General features: G+C 45.8%; 1 protein-coding gene across 1 annotated transcript in view; it reads right to left on the reverse strand.

Annotated features, from left to right (window-relative positions):
* Positions 1 to 5,703: 5,703 nt before the first annotated feature.
* COPG1 (COPI coat complex subunit gamma 1) overlaps positions 5,704 to 19,923 on the reverse strand; it is a 58,234-nt gene continuing 44,014 nt past the window's right edge. The window contains exons 21-24 of the mRNA XM_053297968.1: positions 19,234 to 19,331; positions 15,504 to 15,642; positions 13,508 to 13,606; positions 5,704 to 10,146 (exon numbers count right to left, since the gene is read on the reverse strand). Of these exons, the coding sequence (XP_053153943.1) occupies positions 10,016 to 10,146; positions 13,508 to 13,606; positions 15,504 to 15,642; positions 19,234 to 19,331 (467 nt within the window). The 3' untranslated portion in view covers positions 5,704 to 10,015. The remainder of the gene's footprint in view (positions 10,147 to 13,507; positions 13,607 to 15,503; positions 15,643 to 19,233; positions 19,332 to 19,923) is intronic.

A 19,923-nucleotide genomic window follows, 5' to 3' on the forward strand; every position in this document is an offset into this window, starting at 1 on the left:
AGGGGAAGAGTAACTGGCCCTATCCACCCCCAGCACAGCATCCCTCCAGTGACTGTTGCTGGTGTCTATCTCATGTTTCTTTTTAGATTGCGAGCCCTTTGAGGACAGGGATCCAACTTATTTATTTATTATTTCTCTGTGTAAACCGCCCTGAGCCATTTTTGGAAGGGCGGTATAGAAATCAAATTCATCATCATCATCCATCCATCGTCAACCTGTGCTTTCCCTCTGCTTAAATCAATTTAAGAGATTATTTTTTTAGAACAGTGGTACTGCTGTACAATGACTGCATACCTGAACTGTTAACACTTGTTCCTACCCCACTCCACACACTTGTAAAAAGAAGCTTTAAAATATATATATATAGAACCATTTTGGGGAGCATATCTAATCCAGATGCAACAGACCATAACAGCAACAGGGTATAAGAGGAGAAGGATCAATCTACTGTGTTACAACAACATCTGCTGCAGCAGTGGGGCCATAGCCCAAAGCATCTAAACATAAGAACAGCCCTGCTGGATCAGGCTCGAGGCCCATCTAGTCCAGCATCCTGTTTCACACAGTGGCCCACCAGATGCCGCTGGAAGCCACAGGCAGGAGTTGAGGGCACACCCTCTCTCAGTGGCGGAGTGGGACCGCCGGCGGCATGTGTGAGGCTGCCGCCGCGGCCCCACTGACCCTGCCCCCACGTCTGGCGCTGGGGCTAGCCACGCCCACACATCTGATGTCAGACGCGGGGGTGTGGTGTGGCCGAACGGAGCCTTGAGGCTCCGTTTGTCCAGCAGAGAGGGGAGAGCAAGAGTTGCCCTTTAACTGCCGAAGGGGCTGCGTGGCCCCTTCGGCAGTTAAATGAAGGCTGGTGCTGCTTTCATAGTGTAGGCCCCCGCTCGGGAGCTAAACTAGCCTCCCCGCGTCTGACATCAGATGCGGGGTGTGTGTCGGGGCCGCTCTCACGGCCCCTGATTGGTTGCGGCCCGGGTTCTTTGAACCAATTGGCCCAATGGTGGCTCCGCCCCTGTCCTCTCTCTTGCTGCTACTCCCCTGCAACTGGTATTGAGAGGCATCATGCCTTTGAGGCTGGAAGTAGCCCATAGGCCTCCGACTAGTAGCTGATGATAGACCTCTCCTGCATGAAGTTATCCAAATTTCTCTTAAAGCCATCCAGGTTGTTGGCTGTCACCACATCTTGTGGCAGAGAATTCCACAAGTTGATTATGCGTTGTGTGAAAAAGTGCCTCTGTTTTCTGGTCCTAAATTTCCTGGCAATCAATTTCACGGGATGACCCCTGGTTCTAGTGTTATGTAAGAAGAAGCATTTCTCTCTATCCACTTTCTCCACACCATGCATGATTTTATAGACCTCTATCATGTCTCCCCGCAGTCATTTTTTCTAAACAAAATAGACCCAGGTGTTGCAGCCTTGCCTCATAAGAAAGGTGTTCTAGGCCCCTGATCATCTGGTCGCCCTCTTCACCTTTTCCAGTTCTACAATGTCCTTTTTTCAGATGTGGTGACCAGAATTGCAGTACTCCAGGTGTGGCCACACCATCATTTTATATAAGGGCATTATAATATTAGCAGTTTTATTTTCAATCCCCTTCCTAATGATCCCTAGCATGGAATTGGCTTTTTTCGCAGCTGACGCACATTGAGTCGACACTTTCAATGAGCTGTCCACCACGACCCTAAGATCCCTCTCCTGGTCAGTCACCGACAGCTCAGATCCCAACAGCGTATACTTGAAGTTGAAGTTTTTCATCCCAATATGCATCACCTTACATTTGCCAATATTGGACCGCATTTGATATTTTGTCACCTATTACCCTAGTTTGTGCTTTAAATTTTTTATTGATTTTAACAATATCTTAAGAATCTCATTACATCAAACATTAAACAAAACTGACTTCTAGCTCACTAATCAGTGCGAATCACTAATTATACAATTAACCCTTGCTATAATAATTCAAAACATATATCCTATACTTTACCAAACTCGATTTTAGTCTACTCAACCTGCTAATATTGCTAAATTTCAAACCCTGTTGAAAAATCAATATTAGGAAAATAGTTCTTTAAGTACAGTAAAAATGGTTTCCAATCTTCTGTAAAACCTTCCAAATTTTGATCTCTTATTAGTACTGTAAGTTTTGCCATCTCTGCGTATTCCAAAATTTTTATCAGCCAATCTTCTTTTGAGGGCAGTTCATTGTCCTTCCCTTTCTGTGCGTATACTATTCTGGCTGCCATGGTTGCATACATGAAGAATATTAAATTTCTTGTGGAGAACTCTCCTTGCGTTATTCCCAGCAGGAAGGATTCTGGGCTCTTAGGAAATGTCATTAAAAATATTTTTTTTAACTCATATATCATGTCCCAAAAAGCCTTTGCCTTCCTACAAGACCACCACATATGAAAAAAAGTTCCTTCACAATGTCCACATTTCCAACATTTCTTTGGAGAGATCGTTTTGGAGCTCCTCACAATCTGTTTTGGATTTCACTACCTGAAAGAGTTTGGTATCATCTGCAAATCTGGCCACCTCACTGCTTACACCTACTTCTAGATTTAAATTTCTTGTTTTAAAATTTCTTTTAAATTTCTTGCTTTTATATATTTTTTGTTTTTAATTAATGTTTTATTTTTAATCTTGTTGTAAACCGCCCAGAGACGTACGTTTTGGGCTGTGTAAAAATATGATGACGATGATAGATCATTTATGAATAAATTAAAAAGCACTGGTCCCAGTACAGATCCCTGGGGGACCCCACTTCTTACTTCCCTCCTTTGTGAAAACTCTCCATTTATACCTACCCTCTGTTTCCTCTCCTTCAACTAGTTAGCAATCCACACATGTACTTTCCCCCTTAAACCATGACTGCTAAGTTTTCTCAGGAGTCTTTGATGAGGATCTTTATCAAAAGCTTTTTGGAAGTCCAGGTATACTATGTCAACTGAATCACCTTGATCCATACACTTGTTGACACTCTCAAAGAACTCTAAAAGGTTTGTGAGGCAAGATTAACCTTTGCGGAAGACATGCTGGTTCTCTCCCAGTAGGGCCTGTTCTTCTATTTGCTTTACAATTTTATCCTTGAGGATGCTTTCCATCAGTTTGCCTGGAACGGACGTTAAGCTAACCAGCCTGTAATTTCTTGTATCGTCCCTGGATCCCTTTTTGAAAATTGGTGTTACACTTGCTACTTTCCAGTCCTCCAGTACAGAGCCTGATTGCAGGGATGTTATATATTTTAGCAAGGAGGCCGGCAATTTCACATTTGAGTACTTTGAGGACTCTTGGATGGATGCTGTCCGGCCCTGGCGATTTGCTAGTTTTCAGTTTTTCCAGACAGTTTAGAGCATCAACTCTTGTCACTTCTATCTGACTCAGTTCTTTAGCCTCCGTCCCCAAAAAGCCTGGTTCAGGAACAGGTATATGCTCAGTATCCTCTGCCGTGAAGATGGATGCAAAGAACTCATTTAGCTTCTCTGCAACCTCCATATCCTCCTTAATAATCCCTTTCACTCCCTCATTGTCTAATGGTCCAACTACCTCCCTTGCAGGTTTCCTGCATCTGATATGCAGGAAATTTCCTGCATCTGAGAGACAGCGTGGTGTAGTGGTTAGAGTGCTGGACTAGGACCGGGGAGACCTGAGTTCAAATCCCCATTCAGCCATGAAACTAGCTGGGTGACTCTGGGCCAGTCACTTCTCTCTCAGCCTAACCTACTTCACAGGGTTGTTGTGAAAGAGAAACTCAAGTATGTAGTACACCGCTCTGGGCTTCTTGGAGGAAGAGCGGGATATAAATGTAAAATAATAATAATAATAATAATAATAATAATAAATATATTTAAAGAAGTTTTTGTTATTCCCCTTGATTCTTTTCGGCTAAATGTTCCTTAAACTCTCTTTTTGCCTCCCTTATTGTCACCTTGCATTTATTTTGCCAGAGTTTGTGTTCCCTTCTGTTCTCCTCATTTAGGCAGGCCTTCCAATTTCGGAAGTCTTCTTCCCTTTTATGGCTTCCTTGACGTTACCTCTTAGCCATGCTGGCATCCTCCTGGACTTAGTGGCACCTTTCCTCCTTTTGGGTATACAGTCTAACTGGGCTTCTAGTATTGTGGTTTTGAGTAAACTCCATGCATTCTGGAGCAAAGTGACTCTCCTGATTTCCCCTTTCAGCTTTCTTTTCACCATACTCCTCATTTTGTAGAAGTTTGCATCTACAGATGTTCTGAATACTCACAACTCAGTGGGTATTAACTCTGTAGGAATACCCACTGAGCAGGGGGTCAAGCTCTGTTATGCCAAACAATTCCTTTAATGTGGCCAGATTCCTTTAATGTCAGATCCGAGTGGCAAGTTTAATCTTTTTAACCAGCAAATTCTTAAAAGTTTCAGCCAATCACATTGATGGGGTTAATTTTAATATGCAAGGACAATGTTAACCAGTGAAGCAGAGTTAAGGCATACATTTTTGAGGCTATTTTGTTGTTGATGTTATAATAGAGAATGAAAAAGAAAAGCAACCAAGCAGTAGATTGTTTGAAAAATTATAAATCCTTGCTCTCTTCACAATCTCAAAAAGGCATTATATGAATAATATGCATATTCACTTTAAAATTGACCATTAATCAGCTAAACATGATTTAATTATTGCCCAGCCCTAACATGGAAATACTTACCTCAGTCTTCTGCAATAAGTTTTACACTGGATTTTGCCTCAAATAAAAAACAAATCTGCTTGGCCTGAACTACTCAGGCAGACCTAAAAGTAACAGGAATTAAACTAGGTTTAACTGATCAGAGGCTCTGCTGCTCTGCTTATCATTGTTTCTGCTGAGAGGATCACCTGTGTTTACTCCTTCCTTAGGCCATTAAGACATTTGGCAGGCAGCCATCACACCTGGCACATCAGGTGGCCATGATTTAGGCCAGATTATTTTCCACATGGTTATTTTGTCTGTACAGCTGCATGTGATTGCTGCACACGCTTTCAACAGAGTCTGAAAGGATGAATATGCAAGTGCAGCTGGCAGGCAAGCAAGATCTTCATCCACAGAGTATAGAAAGACAGTCAAATGGACAAATCCAGGGGTCAGCCTTTTGGTACTTGATAACCCATGGCCATGTAAACATACTTCAAAGAGCAGCTATAAAAGCAAATGGCAGAAGCCCCGCCAACCAATGCCTAAGAAGTTTCAGCTGTGGAATGAGAGAGTTCGGTATAGACAAGCTGAAAGAATATGTATGTTTGTTGCAAAGAAGAAAAATCCAGAACAAAGGCTTGAGAATGAATGATAGGAATACTGGGATAGTTGTAAGTGTAAACCACATATCTTTGACAAATCTTGGAGCCATTTCTCACAATACATTTTTAGGTGTACATCCAAGATAATTTGGGGCACAAGAAGTTAAACATGTAAAGTGTGAATGTCACAATGTGTGCAAATCTAGATATCATACAGGTACATTCATCAGAAACTCAAACTGACTACAGTGTGAAATTGTAGTGGAGGTAGAAAATGCATGCTTGCTTCTCCATAATGGGCAAAATGGTCCTTTTATCACCTCTATAAACTCTTCAAATGCAGCCCTACAACTGTTCCTTTCTCTGCCAAAGTCTATAGATATGAAATGCGGTTGTACATCAGCCATCCTTTAACTACAATAACTATCCACATATATTTCAACAAGAATGCAATATACGTAATTTAATCTTCAGTTATGTGGCACTTTATGTACAAAACTAGGCCAAGTAAAACAAACCATGGAGTTAGCCATATTTGTGGGAGGACCATTGCAAATCAAGCACAAAGTAACTTTACAAAACAATAGTGGATGTCCTGTCACAGAATAAAAACTCAGGCTGTCTTATTAAAGTGAGTTGCATTTAGATGAAATTACTTCAGAGATCAGTAATTTATTGGGCCGTTGCTTTTTCCAGATCTTGTGCAATATAAAAGTGACTAATTACATAATAACCTGATGTTTTCTAGCCAAACTATATGTTATGGTAACATGTGATTATTATTTTTTTTAACACGAACACCTGCTTTGGGAGGTGATTTGTAGCGAAGCGAGGGGTGCCTAGCTCTAAGAACATATTGAGGCGAGTCTCAAGATCAGTGAGACTCACCGAGAGCGGGTTAGGCAGACGATCAGGCAGGAAGCCCTGGGCAGCCAGATTGGCTACCTACATGACTGCTTGCTCCGTCAAGGAGCTGGCAGGGGCTGTGGGGATCCTCGGGAGCCGTGTGGCTCCTGGAAGTTCCAGGATACCCTGTGCAAGCGCGTGAGGCATCCTGGAGAGACCCCCCAGGGCCAGAAGGCTTGTTTCGGCCTCCCAGCGGGGGTCTTCTCGTGTGCTGCCGCGGTGCAGAGTGGCACTGCGCCGAAACACGATCAAATAGACAGGATTAGCGGAGCACTTGCTCTGCTAACCTCATCTAAGGGGAGGGCTCCGTAAGCGGGTTACCCGCTTTGAGGACACCGGGCTTGCCTGCAAGCCGGGTAGTTCTCACGCTCACCAGAAAGCGGGCTAGGCTCCCTTAGCCCACTTTTTTGCCAATCGTGAGGATCGCCTCAAGAACAAAACTGCTGGATCATGCCCAAGGCCTGAGTCCAGCATCCTGTTTCACACAGTGGCCCACTAGATGCCTCTGAGAAATCCATAGGCAAGAAGTGAAGGCACGCCCTCTCTCCTGCTGTTGCTCCCCTGCAACTGGTATTCAGAAGCATCTTGCCTCTGAGGCTAGAGGTGGCTCACAGCCACCAGACAAGTAGCCACTGATAGTCCTTTCCTCCATGAATTTGCCTAAGCCCCTCTTAAAGCCATCCAAGCTAGTGGCCATCATCACATCCCATGGCAGAGAATTCCATAGATTCATTATGCGCGGTGTGAAAAATAACTTCCTTTTGTTGGTCCTTAACTGATGCAGTGGGGGAAATGCTTGACTAACAAGCAGATGGTTGCCGGTTCAAATCCCCGCTGTTATGTTTCCCAGACTATGGGAAACACCTAGATTGGGAAGCAGCAATATAGGAAGATGCTGAAAGTCATGGAGGTGGTTCCCACAATCAGTGGGAACCGCCGATAGGGGGTTTGCAAGGAGGGCTTAGCCCGCTCTCCTCACAGACGATCCGTCAGTCGGCTGCGGCCGAACCAGCTGCCCACACGACTGCCGGCTCCATTACAGAGGTGGCAGGGGCTGGGGAGTTCGGGGGCTGTGCAGCCCCTGGAAGCTCCAGCATGCCCTGCGCGAGTGCGTAAGGGCGTGCTGGAGAGACCCCCTGAGCCTGGAGGCTGCATTCAGCCTACCCGCCGGGGGTCTCCTCATGAGTTGCTGTGGTGCGGAGGTGTGCCGCAGCAACTCACGATAAAAAAAGCCGGGTTAGTGGAGTGCTCTCTCCGCTAACCTCGGCTAAGGGGAGGGGTATTCAAGCGGGTGACCCGCTTGAGAACAACCGGGCTTGGCTGCGAGCCTGGTGGTTCCCATGGGCATACCAAATCAGGCTAGGGTCCCTTAGCCCGATTTGGTATGACTGTGAGAATAGCCTCCCTATCTCAGACTGCATAGGAAGAGGCAATGGTAACCCCCTCCTGTATTCTACCAAAAGAAAACCACAGGGCCCCGTGGGTACCAGGAGTCAAAATTGACTTTACCTTTAACTTCGTTGGTCCTAAATTTCCTGGCCATCAGTTTCATGGGATGACCTCTGGTTCTAGTGTTGTGAGAGAGGGAGAAAAATTTATCCGTCCACTCTCTCTACTCCATGCATAATTGTATACACCTTGATCATGTCTCCCCATAGTTGCCTCTTTTCCAAACTAAAAAGCTCCAATGTTGTAGCCTTGCCTCATAAGGAAAGTGCTCCAGGCCTCTGATAATCTTGGTTGCCCTCTTCTGCACTTTTTCCAGTTCTACAATGTCCTCCTTAAGATATGGTGACCAGAACTGTATGCAGTACTCCAAATGTGGCTGCATCACAGATTTGTATAAGGGCATCATAATATTAGCAGTTTTATTTTCAATCCCCTTCCTAATGAAGGGGGATCCCTGGGGATCCCCACTTTTCTCCAATGTGAAAACTGTCCATTTATTCCTACCCTCTGTTTCCTGTCCTTCAGCCAGTTACCAATCACAATTTAACTTGTCATCCTATGACTGCTAAGTTTACTCAAGAGCCTTTGGTGAGGAGCTTTATCAAAAGCTTTTTGGAAGTCCAAGTATACACTGAGCCCTTTCTCATGGGCAGTGAAAAAGAGCAAGAGGGTTAGCGGGGACGAAACCTTAAAAAGCTTACCTCCCTGCAGACGATCCAGGGCTCCCTCTTTGGGGGACGGAGTGCCTGCCCAGATGATTACTGGCTGCTGCCGGCAGCTTGGGGGTTTAAGGTGCAGGATGCATCCCCCTCCTTGGAGTACCCATAATGCACTGTGCAAGTGCATTATGGGGATCCCCCCTCCTTGGAGCTGGCCAGAATCTCCGCCATCTGCCAGCCATGGCTGCAAGCAGCCATGGCTGGCAGATGATAACAGAAACTGGGTTAGGAGAGCACTTGCTGTCCTAACTTCGTTTTAGAGGGTGGCTGCCTAGGTGGTTTTGCTGCTGAGGTGCTGCCAGGATTGGGCCCGATCCTGGCGGTGCACACATGCAGGCAAAACTGGGCTGGGCTTCCTTAGCCCATTTTTGCCTGCACGTGTGAATAACTTCTATGTCAACTGGATCACCTTTATCCTCATGCTTGTTTATTCTCTCAAAGAACTCCAAAAGTTTAGTAAGACAATACTTGCAGAAACCATACTGGTTTTCCTTCAGCAGAGCCTGTTCTATATACTTTTGTCCTTAAGTATGCTTTCCATCAGTTTACCAGGCACAGAAGTTAAGCTAACCAGCCTATGGTTTCCCAAATCCCTCCTGGATCCCTGTTTGAAAATCTGAGTTACATTAGCTCCTTTCCAGTCCTCTGGTACAGATCCTAACTGTAGGAACAAGTTACATAATTTTGCTAGGAGATTAGAAATTTCACATTTGCGTTCCTTCAGAACTCTTGGGTGGATGCCATCTGGCCCTGGTGATTTCTCCATCTGCTGTTGCTCCATTCCAGATCATCCTGTGGGGTTCAAAATGTGTGTTTGCAAGGGCATCTTCTGCCATCCACAGCCTTTTAACTGCTAATCGTTGCCTCCTGGATCAGCTTTTTATGCCACCCCAAAGACCATCAGGCTACATTTATATGCAGTTTTACAACTTCCCTTCTAGGACTCAAACAAAAACTGGTATTGGGAAAACTCTCTTAAAAGAAGAAGGCATTGAATCAGCCAGTTTTGATTATCAAGCAATATATCCCGAGCAATCGTACTTTGTGGATTTCTTTTCAGTCTGATGTGGGCAGGAGATGCTACCTCTCCAGGCACTTATTTTTCTTCAAATACAACAGGAAGGCATCTTTTCCTGGATTTTCATATGGGGGTACATATCATTAGAGGAAGGTTAGCCTGATACTCTAATGCTATTGAAAGGAAGCTAAACTCTAGAAGCATGATCAAAAGAAGTCATGCTTTTATTTGTATAATCTATTCTGAAGGGCATTAAAAATTATAAATCACACAAACTGGCAATAATTAAATGCACTAATTTTAAAGATTTTTCAGTGTACTGATCACAGAAGGGATTTGACATGAGGCTACCACAACAGAAGCTGGTGGGAAGTATAGGATCTTTGGGTAGTGGAGTCCTGCAGTTCGGTATGAAAGAGGAACTGATTCTCTTGAAGTGGCCTAGAGATTCTGAAAAACCACCCATTCACTGTTTCATAAAACCTTTGATCATAACTTAAAAATGCTCCTCTGGCTTTAAACGCACAATGCTATCCCCCCCCCCTTCTAATTAGACAAAGAGCCGAAACTAATGTTGAAGTGATTCTCCCAGGGTCCAGAATAGAGGGAAGAGTTTCCCAGCACCCCCTTCAGCTTTGGAGTCTGAAGCGCAGTGTCCTAAAATGAATTTAGCCAACAGAGGCCATGACAGCATCCACAGGAAGTTCTTCTCCACTTCGTGCTGTGACTTGCATTGTCACAGTGTCTGTCAGGACAAGGCGAGAACGAACCAAAAGATCATGACCACCCCGAAAGACACCTGTAGCAGATACAAGATGAGAAACACAGTGACACTAGTTCATCTATCAACAAATGCTTGTGTGGCTGGAACAATTCTATGATTTCACCATCTTTTAACATTCCAAAGAAACTCAGGAAACGCAATAAGGCTATTCACACGAGTGTGCAAAATCGGGCTAAGGGCTACTTGATTGGGCTACTTGATCGGGCTAAGGGCTACATGGCGGCAAACCCGCCCAAGTAGCCTCCTCGTTAAATGAGGTTAAGGGAGCGAGTGCTCCCTTAACCTCATTTAGTGCTCCTCGTTAAATGAGGTTAAGGGTGCATTATTAGGGCTTGGGGCACCATTTCTCTGCACCTGACCCCTGGAGCTGCCGGGCGAGACATGGGCAGACCGCCGGTGAGCTGACGCTCATCTTGGTGGGTGACCCGCCCGCTCAGGGAAGGGTAAGTGATTGTCTGCAGGGAGGGTTGGGCAAACCTGCTCTCCCTGCAGGGAGCTCTTCTCAGTGATCATGAGAAGAGTGCTCCATTCTTAGACATAAGAATGGCTGACATCCTGACAGACGCTGTATGCATGCTTCTAACAACAGCCCTGATGGTCAGGGACGTGTTCTCACACTTCCAGAGTGTAGAGGGCATGCCAAACATAGTCATGCTCTTGTGCAGGAGTGCCCACACTTCAGAAGTGCAAGTACCAGCCCAAGGGCTAGTGCTGCATGCATGCTGCTAGAAGCATGCATACAGAATTAGTCGGTATGTCAGCCAGTGTGTTTATAACGTCCAGCATTTTTTGAGTCAATGCCCAACTAGAGTTATAATATTTGGGTGAAATTAAAAAGCAACTCAAGGTAGTTTTAGTTCCATGGGCTGTTTTACCTCTGCTTATTTTTGCAAGTGGGACTCACTCCTGGCTACTTAATCAAAGATTTTTAGGAAGGCTGTCATGACTCCAACCAGAGTCAGAGGAGGAGGGAGGAGTTCACTAGGTTAATCCTTGACTGCAAGAGATTCATACCATCCACTTTATTTTAATGTGGGACAAACCACTCTTTCCACATAAGATTCCTGGGGGAGGTTAAAGTGGCAAAACCCTCCCTAGAAGGGCTGAGCAGTCCTAGGCCTCCAAAGGCAAGTGACTAAGGCAGAATGAAAAGTAGCACACTTCACCAGCACGGGTTTATTATTAGATTAAAAGAGAGAAAAAAAACCAAGATTATGTAATAAGAACAACTGTTTCTTCATAAAGCAGATTTTAAGGGAGAGAATTTTCATTAACCAGGCAACTCAGATTTCAAGCAATACAATAAAGGAAAACTTCCCTGACATGTCTAACTGAACTGGTCTTTAACTTATTACTCACAGGCTGCCACCTTCCCATTTCCCAAGCAGCTCTCAGCCAGCTGCTTCCTCAGAGCACTTCTGGGACAGAACTAACAGAACAAAGCTTTTTCTTCTTCAGTAAGTGGCTGTGTGTGTAGTTCCCATCCAGGCCTCTAGACCTTATGTTTTGCATTTCTTGGTCTTTCCTCGTTATTAGGAAAGGCCCACCCTCCCAGCAGTTGCTCTAAGAGAGGCTTAGTTCTCCCTCAAATCCTTCCCATCACTACATAAATTTTCTATTCAAACAGTGCTGGTCCTTTTCCGATTTTCTCTTTTCCCCAGGAGAATAACACTCATCTTTTTAGTGCTGTATTAGCATTAGTCCAGTGGTTCCTGACCTGGGGGCCTTGTAGCTGGGGATGATGGGTTGTAGTTCATCAACACCTGGAGGCCCCCAGATTGGGAACCACTACATTAGTCATATATTATTATTGTTATTTTAAATTTCTACTCCACCCTTCCTTTATAGAGCTCAAGGTGGCATACAAGGTTCTCCCCACCACTTAGTGAAGTAGGTTAGGCTGAAAGATGGTTATGGTCTAAGGTTATTTAGTGAACTTCATGAGGATTTGAACCTGGGAGTGAAATGACAAGTGACATTAAACCTGTTAAACAAATGGGCTTAAACAAGGAAGTGAATTATAAGTGGTCCTTTAATGTATAGCTATAGATGGTCTTTATTTCAGACTATGGCATGCAATGGGGGGGGTGGGTGGGGGTGTAACATTTCCCCCCTGCACCATTTTTGCATTGAAAAGCACCCCTCTTGAAGCAGTTACATCACGATTAAGTCATTTTGCGGGTAAATAGTTGCTTCAGATGGAGAATTTTTAACACACAAAAAGTGCATGGAAAAAGTGTTAACTGAATTAGCCAGATTGGGGCCTCCTGCAGCTGTATTTCAATATAAAATGATCATTTCTGGTCCACTTCCTCTTTTAAGCCTATCTGTTCATGTTGAATATAATGTCACATATAGTTTGGCTTTGCATCTCCCTGCCCGCAGTCCAGTATTCTAATGATTACAGCATACTGGCTCTCTGAAAGTGTGGCTCTCTCCATCTCCATGACATGGAAGGAACTGATGTGAACTTTGCTTTGGAAAGTGGGTGGTGGCTTTTAATTGTAGGAGGCATGTGCTGGAGTGGGGAAGTACACAGGCAATTCAAAATGGCATGGAGAAGCAAGGAAGGGACTTGTGAAATGGCAGGACATTATGGCATGGGCACCATCTAGTCAGTGCCCATTTCACTAGCACAACAATCTTACCTACAGAAAAAATAAAACAGAGGCAAGAGTGATGCCAGCTGAGACAAAAATCACGAATTCCCAGCAAGTGTAGTTAGCTATTTGACTGCTTGGAAGCAGTGATTCACTTACAACAGAAGTTATCTCAGGCAGATTACTGATGGCATTGCAATTCACCCAAAAAAGCAGGCGCGGCTCGGGAACGCGCTTCCGGGGGCGGCGGCTTCCTTAAGGTAAACGGAGCCGGTGATCTGTGCTGCCCAGCAGCCCCTACCGCGGGGAATCGCCTCCACCATTCACCTGGCTCCCGCGGAGGCGCACCCCTGCCAGCGGCCAGGTGAGTGGCAGAGGAAATTCCCTGCTGTGGGGGCTGCTGGGCGGCACGGAGCACCGGCTCCGTTTACCTTAAAGAAGCCGCCCGCCCCCGCCCCCTCCCCCTGGAGGAGAGTTCATGAGCCGCGCCTGCATAAAAGGGACAGAGTTTGGAAAGGCCCTAGAACAGTGGTTCTTAAGGTGGGGTCCACCAGATGTTGCTGAACGACAACTCCCAGCATCCCCAGCCACAATAAACTGTGGCCGAGGATACTGGGAGCTGTAATTCAGCAACATCTGGCAGAGCCCATGTTAAGAACCACTGCCCTAAGAGGTGTCTTGAATTTAGAGCAAATTAATATAGGGATGGCTGTGCAGTCTTAGCATGAACTTGATCCATTAGATTCACCACAAAAAGTGACGACAAAATAGCTCACCTGCCAGGTACAATATATGAGAGTTCTTGTTTTCAGGCACTTTATCTGAGCGTTCACAGGGCTGCATCCCCAGGAACTTCGCAATATTGCCTACTGCCTCTGTGAAAAGAAAATATTTGGGTTCACCTTTCTGTATAGCTATTCTTGTCATCGTTTCCTCAAAATGCAATAGACTTTTGTATGAAGCCGCTGCTAAACTCCAAAGTGCTTGTAGGAGACTCCATTATCAGAGAGGTTATGAGCCCACTTAAGACCTCCGACAAATCCAGGGAATGGCCTTTTGGCACAGGATAGCCGACTGCCATCTAAACACATGCTTCAGCAGCCATTATAAAAGCAGATGGCGTAAGCCCTGCCAGGCAACGCCCAAGCAGCCTGAACTGCATAAAGAGGTAAGAATATAGAGCTCTGGCTAGCAATAAAATCTAAATGTAAAATACAATCCAGGTGGGATTTTACAAGAGCCATAAACATAAGAAGGTCTGACACAGAAAGGCAACATAAATATTATAAGTTAAGAAGGCAGCTAGAAGAGAGTGAGGCTGCCCCAAGCAGGGTTAGGCTGCTCGTGAGAAGCGGCAGGATCCTTGCAGATTCCTCCACTCCTCTCCCGCCTAACCCCCTTCATAAACCCGGATTTTAGCTGAGGTTAAGGGTGATCTTGCACCCTTAACCCGGCTACCGGGAATCGTGTGATTCTTCAGGCTGTGTGCAGCCTGAGGAATCACAGAGACGGGCACATAGCACACCCGTCTGAGGGTGGGTGGAAATCCTCAATGCAAGGCAGGTGCCACATGTTGTATTAAGGGATGCCTGGAGGCCAGAACAACCAAGTTCCGGCCCCAGATCCTTCTGCCCTGCTCCGTGCTTCATGGCGCTGCACAGAGCAGGGCTGTCTGTGTGGCCGCATGGGAGGCATGCTGAAGCCGACTTGCTTGGTCGTCTGTGGGGGGAAGGTAAGTGGGAAGCAGCCTCCCCCCCCCCGCCCCGCGCCCTGCCTGCCTGCCCAGGGCGATCGTGAGACTCGCCCCAGTATGTTCTGATTTGATGGGATTAAAAAAAGTCGTCTTGCATTCATTATGGGTCTTAGAAGAGTGATTTAAAAGATGGTAAAATGGCTTCATGGATTTGCTCAGAGAGATGTTAGAAATGGGAATGGTGAGGAGGTGGTGGGGAGCTACAGGCAAATCCATAGACTATTGCTGACAATTTCACGGAATCACCAAATTATTACTGATTTTTGGTAACTGTTAAATATTTTCACATGTATTTGTATGGAAACTAAATATCAATGATCCAGTTTGCTTTACTGGAGAAAGTCAGAGGGTTGTAAACATGTTTCTTCATTTCTGGTTTCAAACATCTTCTCCAAGGTCTCTACAACTATTAGCAATTATCTATACTTGTATTTCATTGGTGAACCTTTGGCTTCCCTTCTAGGATGGAATTATGGCTCACTTGAGAACGTCAAGGGGCTCGAGAGCAATGCCTCTGATTCTCTACCATAGCATGGTTCCTGGAACACAGAAAGATATTGTCCTAGATTTCTTTTGTGCCAGTGGACCAAGTAATTTTCAGGGCAATCTGTTAATCAAATTTGGTGCTATGTGCAGCAGGCCACTCAGCATTTTCAATGGAAATGCACTAAGGATACTGCATTAAATCATACTGTTATCCCAAAATATGGCTCGGTTTATACAATCACATGGATCCTGGTGAAGAAGTTAATCAGGATTTGTGAGCCCAGTGGAACTGATTGTGAGAACCTGGAATTTAATAGCAATCCTGGTCAAACTGGTCCAGTAAACTAGCATTTAACCAGGATCGATAACCAGGTTCCATTCTGTGATTGTGTGAACCCAGCTTGTCTGTCTGGGACTGTGGACAGTTCAGTTCAAGAAGAACCAGCTACCTGAGAAAACACACAACAATCTAAGATAAAGCAGACTTTTTGAGGGAAGGAAAAGAGCTCTGCTATAATTAGATACTACCTCACCTTCCAATGTTTTAACAGTGGATAATGTGAAAGTCTCTTCTTTTTCAAACTCATCACCGACTTCGTCCCAGGCTGCTCCAAAATTTGGTTTCAGAACTCTTTGGATGTGGTCTGCTATGGTTACCTCAATGTCTTCCAGCTAATACAGTAAATAAAGGTATTTGAAATGATCCTTGTTCTGAGACAAGCTTTACTACTGGCTCCTTGAATCACAACGACCATATTCATTTTAATCCAGCTCCCCAACAAGCCTCCACTGCAGTTTAGCTACCCCCGCCCCCCCCGCACATCACCTTCCCACACAATGGGGCTATTCACATGTCCGTGCAGGCAGACAGGGTTCAACCTACACAGGAACACAGGACATAAGAAGTTGCTATATACTGAGTCAGACCATTGGTCCATCTAGCTCAGTATTGTCTTCTCCAAGGTTGCAGGCAGGAATCTCTCTCAGCCCTATCTTGGAGAAGCCAGGGAGGGAACTTGGAACCTTCCCCCAGACGATCACACGCAAGCTGCACACCCACACGACCTGCACTGCCAGGAGCAGCACAGATCGACAGAAGCTGAGACTCATTATCCTGGCCTCAGAGTATCCCACAATACACTGCACACTGAGGTACACCCAGGGGATGGGCACTCTAGGCACCTGGCTCTGAGCAGCTTGTGCTGACACACGATCCCAGCTCAGCTAAGAGCTGGGCTTTGGCACTGGGACTGGCACCATTTGGTCACCGGGATCTGCGTGGATTCTGGTGGTTCTCACGGGCAGCCAAGCCCGGCCTTGGCTGCCTAAGACTGGGCTTGGCTGCTTGTGAGAACAGCCTCAATATCTGTTCATTTTATAAAGCAGTAACATTTTGGTCTAACATTGGAGTTGTGGTGTGTGGTGTTTGAAAAAAACACTCTGCTCTTTCTCATGTGGAGCTCTCTAGGGCACTTTTCTCACTCAAATCTGAACATGCCCAAGTTAAGATGTTCAGTGGAGATTCAAAATGGAAAAAGAAACACTACCCAAAACAAACAAGAAAAATAGTCAGCAGCACCACTTTGAGATAACGTTTCCTTTTTTAAACCGTTGGTTCTTCATGATCAGTGCAATTCTGCAGAAAGGCCAGATTTGCATATCACTGAACCTTTTAAAGTTGAACTGGATGTTGACTTTCAGAATAAAGAGGGAAAGCTTGCCTTAACTTAAAAAACTTACAAAACATCTGCTACCATACATGGCAGTCAGCTGTAAAGTGCTGAGGTTCTTTTTCTGAAAATGTGCTAACTCGCAGACCTAAAGCACTCTCACTCTATTAGCATAAAGTGAAAGTCATATACATGATGGTTGGTATTCTATCCACCCAATTGTTTAAATATGCAACCACACTGTTGTATATTTGGTGCAACATTTAGCATCCTGAGAATCTAAGCTTTCATTTATTGGAGAAAAAAAAATAAAAACAAGTTTCTAGTCTTGAATGTGGAGAAATACTTTATGACACACGGCTAGGTGGTTTGTGAAAGGCGCAGTAAAGAGATGGTGGACAAGGCTTCCGCTGCCTTGCCCCTCTCTCTTTCCAATACCCAATAGGCCCCACTTCTCTTTCCTCTCCCCTTTATTAGCCACCTATTAGCCTCAACCCCCCTTGTGGGCCTATGCTGAAATGAAACTCAACAAGACAAACAGATATTTATATACTGCTGTTCAACAAAATTTTCCAAAGCGGTTTACATAAAGAAATAATAAATACACACCTCCACTAGGCTTGAGCCCGAAACGGCTGCGCCACATTTCGGCAGCGGCGGGGGTGTTCCCTTAAGGGCGGGGGAGGGTGCACTCACCCCTCCCGCCACTTTTCCCCTGGTGGCACTCTGTTGTTTTGAAGCCCCTCGGGGTGGCAGCATTTCTCCCTGTCTCCCCGTTGCCCTCATTGGCTGGAAGCACCGGCTGCGCATGCACGGCAGACGGGCACGCGCGCCTGGTACTTCTGGCCACTTCCGGCCGATGAGGTCAATGGGGCGGCAGGGAGGAACGCTGCCTCCCCAAGGGGCTTCAAAACAATGAAGCGCCGGCAGGGGAAATGTGGCGGGAGGGGTGAGTGCACCCTTCCCTGCCCTTTAAGGGAACACCACCGCCGCCACTGAAATGGCCTCAGCTGCTGAAACATTTCTGAGGCCTCTACAATGGCCTCTGAAACATTTCGTGCTCAAGCCTAACCTCCACTCATCCACACCTTATCTCATTCTAGTCCTTAGAGGGAAATCTATGCAACCTTACTTAATTTGCATGATTCAAGTACAACATTTAGGTTTCCTTGGCTTGGGATTTGATTGGTTTTTGGCAACAATTCCAGACATCTCTGGTTATACAAAAGTCCAGCTCACTGCTGCCTGTTGCTCCTGGTGGCCGGCCCACCGCCTGCTCCCACCGCCACCTGCTCCAGCCGGCCGTTGGCGGGAGCAGCCCGCTTCTTCCCCTCCGCCTGCCTACGGTTTCAGCCCACTTCTCCGCCTGTCCACAGTTTCTGGCTGGCTGGAAAGCTGGCCCGCCACCTCCTCCCGCCCATTCCCAGCGGCTCCTGGCGGCCAGCCCGCCAACGGCCACATCCCTATTTTCTCCTCGTCCCATCACTAATTGGCAACTGCTCGTGAATTCTCGCGAGAGCTGCCACACATGGGATTAGTGACGGGTACACCTAGGAGAAATAAATATATAGCTACTAGAAAAAATGAATTTTTCCCCTAATACAGCTCAAGGAGACTGAATGCTGTCAATTCTTTCCATTCTCAAAATATTGTGATTATTAATGATAACATTTTGAGTAGTACGGTACATGCAGTAGACATAATCCTTGGTTTAAATGTCCACAGTCAGACACTCAGCAGGGAGGAAGATGCAGAGGATCAGAACAGGGTTCAAGTGACACTGTGCATTCTGCTCTTCACAGTAAAAACAAAACAACAACCCTGTCTGAAGTCACTGAGTTTGTTGGCATAACTGACCTCTGTTCAAGATTGTGTAAAACAACCCTGTTTTGCAATGTTGGGGGAAAATATTGAATTTAAAGAAGCCAAGAAATAGTCCCTTCAGGTTTGACACTCAGCAAAGACCTTTCAATGGTGCCCTAAGCTGACAGGAAATCGATGGCTTTGACACATACAGGGAAATCCACCGAGGATAAGAACTGGTTCATCCTGACTTACTTCATTCAGTAAGTCAGCCCCGCTCTCTGTAGAACACATTGCCATGTACTCTTACTTCAAAAGAGAAACTTTAGCATCATTGGCATTTAAAGTCTGTGTCTGAGGTGGAGGTATCCATTTTATTGCTAAAACACCCTACCCAACGATCACAAGTAACATACAGTTTTGGCAAGGTATTTTATTCATGAAATGTGGGGATAACCTGTGGTAGCCTAGGCTAGTAATCATCCCATGACCTTCAAGTCTGTGGCTGACAAAATTCAGCTGGTGACAAGCCAAATCAATGCATGAACAACACTGACAGGATGCTCCTGTTTTGACAGTTAGCCATCTGGACATGCTGAGATTCAACCATTTCTTCACTCAGAACCTAATTACATACATCCTTTAGCCCATCCTTCTTGGAATAAGCTACAGCTCCCCACAAGAAACACAACAACTGACATTTCACCTCCTGAACAAACGTTGCTACCTGACCCTATTTTTCAGGTGACAATGAAAAGAAACAGTGAAGCAAACAAAGCCTCTTTCTTACCACATATTCGTCCTCATAGCCCTCATCCTCAGCTTCACCGGTGTTTGGGTCACAGTCTTTGACAGTAAATTTCATCATACAGCTGAATGTACAGGCCACTGCAGAGAGGGCAAGCACACAAGCAGAAGTCATGTTACAGTGAAATCTGAATGCTGAATTCTTCTTCCGGTCTCTGAGGCTATTCCGACGATCAGGCGAAATCGGGCTAGGAGGGCCTAGCCTGATTTTGCCTGACTGTCTGAACCTCCAGGCGGTTAACCCACCAAAGTAACCCTCCCCTTAAACCCTTTTTTTTGCTCGTGAGCAGCTGCGCTGCAGCTCCTCATGAGTAGATCCCTGGCTGGGAGGCTAAAATGCAGCCTCCCGGCTTGGGGCTCTCTCCAGCTTGCCCTGTGCGCTTGCGCAGGGCATGCTGGAGCTTCCGGGGGCCATGCAGCCCCCGCTGGTCTTGTGGTAGCAAGCATGACTTGTCCCCATAGCTAAGCAGGGTCTGCCCTGGTTGATATGAATGGGAGACTTGATGTGTGAGCACTGCAAGATATTCCCCTCAGGGGATGAAGCCGCTCTGGGAAGAGCAGAAGGTTTCAAGTTCTCTCCCTAGCTTCTCCAAGATAGGGCTGAGAGAGATTCCTGCCTGCAACCTTGGAGAAACCGCTGCCAGTCTGTGAAGACAGTACTGAGCTAGATAGA

The sequence above is a fragment of the Hemicordylus capensis genome, chromosome 2 (genome assembly GCF_027244095.1).
Source record: "Hemicordylus capensis ecotype Gifberg chromosome 2, rHemCap1.1.pri, whole genome shotgun sequence".
NCBI classification, from domain to species: Eukaryota; Metazoa; Chordata; class Lepidosauria; order Squamata; family Cordylidae; genus Hemicordylus; species Hemicordylus capensis.